Source organism: Clytia hemisphaerica, unplaced genomic scaffold, assembly GCF_902728285.1.
Source record: "Clytia hemisphaerica strain Z4C2 unplaced genomic scaffold, Clytia hemisphaerica genome assembly, whole genome shotgun sequence".
NCBI classification, from domain to species: domain Eukaryota; kingdom Metazoa; phylum Cnidaria; class Hydrozoa; order Leptothecata; family Clytiidae; genus Clytia; species Clytia hemisphaerica.
Genome location: NW_027104580.1, coordinates 278,903 through 288,811, shown reverse-complemented (window position 1 = coordinate 288,811; position 9,909 = coordinate 278,903). Strand labels below are relative to the sequence as shown.

Sequence of the window (9,909 nt, the reverse complement as noted above, 5' to 3'; positions counted from 1 at the left end):
AACTCGGCCTCAGATTCCTAAAGTCTTTTCGTTTCAAGTGTGCACTTATAATATTTGTTTTGCTTACAATTTTTCAATGTTTCAAATCTTAACAGAATTCCAAACCGTTGAAAAGATAATCCAGAGTTAAGGGAACTTATTTTGGCGGAAACTAAGTTTGACGAGCGGAAAAAATCCTGAAAATTTTTAATTTTGGGGAGAACTTATTTTGGCGATTGATAATTTTTTTTAATTTTGGCGGGAACTAATTTTGGCGAATGACAGCGTAAACCTGTTCTATTTTGCCTTATTTGAAGCTTTTTTTTGTGAACTCAAGAAGTTATAAGCAAAATACCAAAAAAATCAATTTTGATATAGAATTGTTGAATAGAAAGTCTGAGAAGGTCGCCCTTTTAAGTGAAAAAACAGCAAATAACGGTTTTTTTCCGACTCCAACGAGCCTCTCAAATTTGGCATACCTCTTTTTAAGGTCAAAGGTTACAAACCCGTTATACTGAAGACATCCCTTTTTAAGCAACTATCTTTTTCGGAGGGTCGTAACGTTCAATCCGAAACAGATATAAAAAATTTGTACACAAGTCAGTGAGGTCTGAAAAGTATTTGATAAAAGTTTTTTTGGTCCAATCATTTTCAAATTTTCAACTTGTCAAACTTGTTTTTGAGCGGCCTATTTTTCGAAATCTACCGATAGGTTTTACTTTCAATCCGTCGTTCGTATGAAAACCACACAGGTCACGTGTTTTGGATGGTTTTATCTTCCATCCAAGAGTTTCGGGTCTAGCCTCTTCGGGGCTTTGAAATCAATCCTTAAACCCTCTGAAAACTTTTCTCGGATTATTCCTTGAAATGTTCTTCCATCTCTATACCATATGGATACAAAATGGAATGTCCCAATCAATGGCTGGAGTTACCTTAAGTAATTTGGCGTGTACTTAATATGGCGGTTGGCCAAGATGTAATTTTTGACGGGTATTTGACTTGGCGGATGGCAAAATTTGTAAAACTAGGTGGATGGGGAGATTTTTTTTGCCCTTGCAAATCAAAAATTAATTGGTATGTTAATAGCTTCCACTTAAAAATGCATATTTTAGATAGAATTTATATCCTAAAAAGATTTTGTTAATATTTGGTGGGTATTAAATTTGGATGGACAATTTGAAAAACTATGGCGTGTATTGGGCGAATTTTACTAAAAATCCGCAAAATTTAATCCCCGCCAAAATTAATACACTTAAGGCGGACACATACAAATAACTCGGATTGTTATAATCAAGCTGTTAATCAGCATTATTGTCAAATTATGTTTATGCTTTTAAAATAATACATTTAAATACATTAAAAGGATTAAATTATATCAATTAAAACAAATTAAAAAATCTTATACATTAGATGTTGTTCTTGAAAAAAATAATTCAAACGTTTGACGACTTAAACATGTTTGTTTGTGTTTATTTACAAAAATAAAACGACTTTAAACCCAATTTACAATAAAATAGGAATCACTGAAGAAAAATGAAACTTCAGCACTGCTTGAAAATATGTGACAAAATAACTGAAAAATAATTCTAAAAACAAAATTTCTGAAGATCTGAAATACCTCCTGAGACCCCATAAAAGGAATATTAAGAAAGCTCAAAACAACCGTCTGCCCGCCTCTAATTTATTCTCCTTAGTTTTCTTCAATGTGGGTGCATTTAACTCAATGTGAGGGTGCATCTTTAGGTGTTTCAATTCCGCAATCCTCTCCACTATATCCTGGTTTACATTGGCAAACGAAATCGTTTGTACCAACTGTCAAACATTTTCCTTCGTTTTTGCATGGAGATGATTGGCACATGTGTGGTCCTGAAACATGGAAAATAGTCGCATTTACATTAGACTGCATTAGTTGATTATATATCTAAGAAAAGACTGGAAGCACACTATACACTCTTGTAAAAACACATTAAATAAGAGACGGTCTGCCATATACGGTCTGCCATATACCAGGGGATTGAATTTAGTCTTTTTGTTAAAAATAAAGATTGTGAAAAATGGCCTAAACTGTCTATAAGGGGGATCGGAACCCAGGGGGGGTACAACCCTTACCGACCGACGGGGGTGTGCCGCTGAAATTCGAAAAATGGACCCTACGTGAGACTCGTTTTTTTGAAAAAAGTGACCCTGAATGCCTGAGTGACTGAATTCCAAAAATTTTCTCAAAATTTTCCATAGATTTTTTCCAAATTTCCCCAAAATAGGTACCCTACGAGGGACTGATTTTTCCATTTTGGTATTTTTCTTTTCTGTACGAAGACATTCTTCAAACCGACCGCTGCGATGGAGTGTGTGTGTGAGAGGCGGCACATCTCCGTACCCCTTTTTCCCCCGCGGTCGGAATCTCAGAAAAGCGAACTTTTCTTCACATATTGTATGTACTAGGGTGACTCCACTTGAATTTATTTATTAATTGGATTACCTTGCATGAGTTGATAAACTTTGTTAGCTTCAGCTTTTCCAGCACAGAAATGATTTCTGCATTTCTTTCCCATTCCATTGTTCATATCACAGACGCCCCATTCTCCATCTACACACTGTGTCGATGCGCCATCTTCTTTGAACCTCGGTTCCACGTTCGTAATCCAACACTCACCTACAAAAGAATGAAAACTCAATCAAGTTATTCATGATATTCACGGCGTCATGTTTTCTACGGAAATACCCCGTAGCCAGTAGTGGCAAATTTAAACTAGACAAAAGTTGTATAAATTTTGCCATTATTGGCAAAAACCGGGGTCTTTCCGTAGAAAACATTACGTCATAAATGTCATGAATTTCTTTCTTCATTTTAAATGTCTTCCTAAATCTTAGCTTAAAAGATTTAAAAAGTTACTAAAAATCAGCCTTTTCTAGTAATTTCTGAAATCTGAAGCTTGGATTGTTCTTAATTTATTCTTGCTTCGGCCCAAAGTTGAATCTCATGTTCTAATAAAATTTGTTCTTATAAAACAGTATATGAACTTACCATAAAATTGAATGGAAAAGAACTTCTTGTTTGATTTCTTAGCTAAGTCAGCACATCGGCACAACAAATCTCCCAAATACCCTTTACCCCAATTTCCCCAATCAATCATTCTTTTGTTCCAGTTATTAGCGTAAGGATCCCTCTCATTCATAGCGTACACTTCCATAGGACGTTTTTCAATATCCTTATGCCATGGCTCTTTGTCCGCCCAACAGCCTTTCGATTGGAAATAGGGACAGTTATCGATTTTCTCTACTGATTTGTAATTCGTAACTTTGTAGACGTAATTTGTGACAGATTTTCCGGCAAAAAGACCACATTGGTTAGGTTCTTCTGATGTGACGTCCTTGTAGTCGCCGTCACAGCACGTCATCGCTTTTCCATGTTTGTCGTGTGTCGTTTTCTCGTTTCCCATGTTTGCCCAAATCTCACCTGAATAAGATAGGAAGTTTTAGGGGTTCAGGGTTTCATACGTTTTTCTTTGTGATTTTATAATTCGGTTTCAAACGTTGCATTGGCGTTTTGTTTGTTTCATATACACGCTTTTTTAGAATATTTTTTAGAATATGGCCAAATCGTAAGAATACCCTAAAAATACCCTCTAGGGTGAGTTTCACAGAATTTGATAAGAATACAGTGATTTTCTATTTTGTATCTGCTTCCTTTGTTAGACTTGAATATAAACTTTGGGGTAGAAATGTAATGTTAGCTCTAAATGTTCATTCAAAAGTCCAAAACTCTCAAAATGATCATTTCTCATGTTTGTAAAAAGTCAAGTCTAAAAAAGTAAGAATATTTCATACTCAATTTTGGCACTTTCTTAGTAATACTTGACCCTCATCCAAAGTACACTATTCTTATAGAAAAAAGCATATAGATTAGTTCCTTTTCCTAATTTTTCATATTTTTTTACATTTTGTGTTGATTGGGTAAAGTATGAGAAATTTTGAGAACAAAATGATATCTCTCTTATTCGGTTTTCATGAGAACAAAATTTTTCTTCGAATTAGAGAAAGTTGTGTAGTACAGAGAGTAATTTTAGACACTTTCCAGCTGAGGGGACCAATATTTTAGCTCGAATTACAGAAAGGTTCGAATTACAGAAAAGTTCGAATAATAAAAGTTCGAATTACAGAAAAGTTCGAATAATAGAAGTTCGAATTACAGAAAAGTTCAATTTATAGAGGTTCGAATTACAGAAAAGTTCGAATAATAAAACTTTGAGTTACAGATAGGTTCGAATAATAGAAGTTCGAATTACAGAAAAGTTCGAATAATAAAAGTTTGAGTTACAGAGAGGTTCGAATAATAGAAGTTCGAATTACAGAAAGGTTCGAATAATAGAGGTTCGAACAGGAATTCGAAGAACCAAAATTTTTGCAAAAAATATAAAATGCTTTACCATAGTATTGGACGCCAATGTAGTCAGTTTTTATGTCGGGTTTCTTTTCGAACAATTTTTGTGCACCGCTAAGAATTCAATAAAGAAAGATAAAGAGTTAAATGCGCTCGGTTGGAAAACTTAAAAAACATCTTAAATGAAATTTGTAACTCGAACACTTATAGGAATTAATCAAGTTATGAAGGATGTGAGAAATAAAATATAAGAATACACTCTTCTCGAGATGCATAAATTTATTGTTATCCTCGTTTTTAAACAGATTTCATTGCTATAAAATTACATATTCACAATGATAATTGTGTTGTTTACACCTCATGAGACATTTTGAATTTCAAGTACTTTTGTTTTAGAGTTAATGATTGCCTTTTGGAAATTTAAATTGGTTCAAATGTATAATTTTATAGCAATGAAATCTGTTTGAAAACGAGGACAACAATAAATTTATGCATCTCGAGAAGAGTGTATTCGTATAATGGACACGTTCAAGATATAGGGTTCGAGACACTATAACGAAATATTCAATACACAAGCCTTAGCTGCGCGGTCAGGGACTGGTAACGAAACTTAAATGGCATGAAGTTTTGGCGCGAAATTGCTTGGTTTGTTTTAGAGGCAGTCTTAAAATGCCGTTTGCCGAGAACAAAATATTCCTTGTAAATTCACCGCCAGTCTTCTAAAAAGCCAACCGGGCTGCTAAGGGTTTATAGGTGTGTAGCATTAATACTGCTTTGAATATCTCAATGTTCTCAAAGTTGAACTTAGCCTGGTGTCCATGCTTGACTGGATGGCGCCAGTAAGGACTGGACTCAGCATCTTTAGAAATTATCAAAAAGCAGAGTTCAGTCAGGTTCAGACTCTAGTCTAGTAGATACCCATCTGGCACACAATGTTGTTTCAACGTTTATCTAACGTTCACAACGTCCATATAACGTTAAATGTGAACGTTGAAACAACGTTGTGTGCAAGCTGGATAAGTTAAACTTACTAGCAAATGAAGTTAGCCAACCAATGATTGTAATTGGTCCATTGGATTTGTGCCAAGAATTTAGTGTGTTGATCACGAGTGGGGTCACGCCCATTACAAATCTATTGTGGAGGGAAATGGGTTGAAAAAATTATATTGTGTACATAGGTGAATGAGATAAAAAGAATTTGTATGACTTTAGGCCTAGTGAAGGACGGTACGCAGGTGCCATATACACCTGGGGTGGGAGCACTCAAGGTAAATGACCTACCATACGTGCGGCCCTTAAGGGTATATTTCCCAAGCTTCCCAAAGTGCACTGTAAGGTTTGAAATCAGCAAAAGATGAGACAAATTGCACTCTAAGTGTTTTAATACACAAGCTTTTTCACATTGGATTGACACGGATGTGGAGCAAGATTGGTCAGAAAGAGGAAAAGCAATAAACATTTTTTGCTTATACCAGCATAATATAACAATAGTAAGACAATGTCCTGATATGAAATATGTGTCTGATATGAAAATTATGTATAAATAAAACCTTTAACCTTGAAACTTTATATCAGTGTTTGACTTACTTCATCAGGTAGTGCTCGATCATCTTTTTTGTCTTTGAAGCATCCGACAGGTTCAATTTGAAAAGGACAATCAGCTATTGAAAAGAAGAAGAAAAATACAAACCGTACTTAAATTTAGCGGATGATTGTCGTCCATACGGGCGCCATGAAACTTAAAGTTGTAAATAATAGTTTATTTTCCGACACTCGGAGTTTCGTGCAAATAATAGTGAGTTTATGTCTTTGCACTTTTGAGGACGGTGGAGTGACTGAAGCGATTTGGAAAAACTCGTAATTCTAGCCCGAAAAATCGAAGACGGTAAAAGTGCTGATTTACCGTCGTCCTCAAATCGCATACATACACATACATTAACTCACTAATAACTGGAGACGGGGCGTGTGTGATATAGTAGGCGTAGGTGTATATAGGTGTGATATCTTTATAAGGAGTATATCCCTGAGAATTTAAGTAAATAATGATTTTCAGGAAACCTTAGGATTAATACCTTGCAAATCGCATGCTATTAGGTTCTGGTCATCCGAAAAAGCTTGTTATTCATAGGAAGTAGAAACTTGTGAATCGGACTAAGTAAAAATTGATTGGCAGAGATTCTTAATCTATACTGATTTTATGAATTCGAGATAAATCGAGGAGGACGGTATAAAGCAAAGTTGACATGTCTCCGAAATCGCCATCCACTTTACTCGACGACGGTAAAAACACCAAAATACCGTCGTCTGTTTAGGCGTTCAAAGGCGATATAGAGCCGTACATCGACTTTGCGTCGAGTTCACTTACCGTCGCCCTCGATATCCTCCGATACATAATCTTGTTTATATTCTATCGAGGGAAGTCTTACCTAATTCTAAGAATGCAGGTTGAAATTCAGCAAGGTCATTATCCTGTTTTTGGGTCCAGAATCGTTTGGTGGCCGAAATGACGGAAGCCAGAAGCAAAACATCCAAAATATGGATGAGATACCTAAAGAGCAAAGATAAAACCAATCACAGTGAACTCTCGTTAATTCGAACTTCTATTATTCGAATCTTTCTCTAATTCGAACTAATTCTCAGTCCCCGTCAAGGAGGATACTTCGTAAATGCTTTCTCAAATTCTCCGTAATTCGAACAAATTAGATTCCCCGTTCGATTTTGACTTGACTCGATGTTAACTGCACAAGATTTATAAAAAGTAATAGAGTGAAAAAGGGACAAAACTTACGAATAAGCTTAGAAGCGACTTAGAATCGGTTTTTTAGAATCTACTACATATAATTATAGTATCAAGCTTTTAAGTTGAGGAAATAATAAGCGCATTAAGAACATTTGAAGAATAATTAAGCTTAAAATTTCGCAGAGCAACCAAAAGCTTAATCAAAATTTTCTCTTAATTAAAAAATGCTACCGTCGTTTTTTATAAGTTTCCTATTTCCGCACTAAGATTTCTTTGCCACTTTACTAGCGGAAAAAGACCAGGACTTAAAAATGAGCTTCGGAAAGTTAGACAGTTTCGTGAGTAAACACAAGATTTTCCGTACCATTAGTAACCAAACCCTTTCCAATCTAATGCCGGTTATCCCGGGAAAAGTAGCGGAAAGATTCCGGAAAAGTGACAAGAATGGGAAACTTCAAAAAAACGACGGTATCCAGCAGAGGTATAATTAAACTCCGGTTAAGGAGTTTCTTAAAATCAGTGTTTTTCATTTGTAAATGTGCGTAAATCCGATCAATCGCGATAGTCGGGTTCAATTTCCCGATCTTTCAGGTTTGATTTCCCGATTTGGTTTCCGTTTGCGCTCGCATTTACTAGGATATATACTCTTTTTGATTTTATGTTAGATATATTTAGAAAGGCTGACCCATGACAATTACCGGAGTTTGCAGCCGTCATTACGGCTGTTTTATTATGTATAAAGAAGAAAAAAACATGATAATTTCAACCAACTCTCATGGGTGAGTGGGATGTGTAACCAGTTGTCCCTCCCTCCAAAAGGTTGATAGAACTTTTCCAAATGAATTGCAAAGGTATCTACACCCGATTTCTTAGGGAAATTGACAAAAATAGTCACAAAACGATGAAAATAAGAACATGTTAAAGAACATTTTAAGGCTAAAATTTCATAGAGTTAACGTGTAAAAGTATCAGTACATTTCCACCCCGTTCCAAAAGGAATGGGCTAAAGTGCGAAGGTATCTATAGTTTAAGTGACTTTTTTTCCAATTATATTTGAAGGTGAATGTTAGCTCCTTTTGGAACGGGGTGGAAATGTACTGGTACTTTTACATGGTAAATTTATGAAATTTTAGCCTTAAAATGTTCTTATTTTCACCGTTTTGTGATTATTTCTGTCAACTTAAGAAATCGGGTGATTAGAGTACTTAAAATGTTCTTAACTCAGTTCTTAATATTTTGGCAATCGAAGCCTTATGTTCTTATATAGTTTGTTCTTATAAAAAATGCGTAATGCCACAAAACAATGCATGGGTGCATACCCTGAAATGAGCCTGCGCTTAAGTGAGTCTCCATACTAGATTACTGGGCGAAAGTAAATATTGTTTTAGTCTCAAAAACCGAACTGAAAAATGGTCATAAAATTATTTACGAAAATACTAGTCTAGCAAGCTAGACGACTAATTCAGACATTTCAGCAAAAAGTAATGGAGGGAGCGAATCTATACAAACTAAATCCCATAACAATAATCGTATTATCATATAACGCCTATACTACTGTATTACACCATGATTACACGCATTATAAACGACTCCAGTCTACGAAAATACTTACATTTTTGCCTGGCTGACAAAATTCGACGAAGAAGATAGTTTTCGATGTCTGTCCAAATGACACGTCCAGTTGTATTTGAAAAAATATTTTCCCAAAAACCCTATTTATACCCATTACGCCTAACTTTTCAAAAAATACGTCAATATCAATCCGAAATAAAGAAAACAATTTCTTTTCCTTCCGACTTTTCTCACGGGACTTTTTTATAAAATTAGCGCTAATTTTCTATTTCTCCACATTCTTAGCAACTTTTTAGAAATTTGATATTGGCTACACTAATGCGTGACCACTTAGCGGTTGAAATTAGCTTTTTTTCCGACCTGATATTAGGTCATCTATCGATTTTAATGAGAAAGGAGGATTGTGCATTATGCTTTTTATAAGAGCCAATATTTGTTGGGTTTTATTTCTATTTGCTACATTAAATAAGTTATTTTCCTTACGGGAAAATTTAGAACAAATATTTGTTGAGAATTCGTACCAGGCTGAATAAGCTTGTTCTTAAAATCTTCTTAATTTTAGGGAACTTTTGAGTATCATTGTTCTAATAAACTTTGTAAAAATAGAACAGCAACTGAGAGAATTCTGTCCATCGTATTCTCGTTCTTCGTATTCTTTTTTAGTTCTGACCAGTTGTGTCAATCTTCCATCTGGCCTTTCGTGAAATGTAACACTACTCCAGGGTGCTGGTCCCCAATATATTTACTTTTGTTTGTAGTGAGTGAGTTTTTTTTCTTAACTTTTTTTCTGGAAAATTAGAAATCGGCTACTTCAAAGAAGATTCAAGAATTGTATTTAGACAAAATTTTGCCATGTTGAATTTTATGTTGTAAGAATATTTTAGGATGATTTTCCGAAAAAAGGTTAAGAATATCCATGATGAAATGGATTTACACCATTCTTATAAAAAAAAGCGTGTATTACGCTGAAACATAGCCACTTTCTATTTAGCAATTTACAGACCGGATGTTTAGATTTCTAGCATCTTTAATTATAGCTTCCTTACTAATGCTTATTATAAGCTCGATTCTCGAATGTATTGGAGGTTATTTTCAATTTCTTTTCTATTTCATAATACCAGCCTCAGACGTAGTTCGAACACGAAAATATTGATTCTGAACACTTTTGCAGCAAAAGGTCGAAGAAAGCGCACGAACACCTGGAAAATCGAGGCGGTCTTATTTTTAGAGCATTTGA

General features: G+C 34.9%; 1 protein-coding gene across 1 annotated transcript; it reads right to left on the bottom strand.

Annotated features, from left to right (window-relative positions):
* Positions 1–1,663: 1,663 nt before the first annotated feature.
* Positions 1,664–8,810, bottom strand: LOC136823543 (uncharacterized). The gene is made up of 8 exons (XM_067079731.1): positions 8,713–8,810; positions 6,787–6,908; positions 5,948–6,021; positions 5,392–5,492; positions 4,407–4,474; positions 3,005–3,436; positions 2,459–2,632; positions 1,664–1,845 (listed from the first exon to the last, which is right to left on the bottom strand). Coding segments are annotated over exons 1-8 (1,119 nt in total). The 5' UTR covers positions 8,715–8,810; the 3' UTR covers positions 1,664–1,699.
* Positions 8,811–9,909: the final 1,099 nt, after the last annotated feature.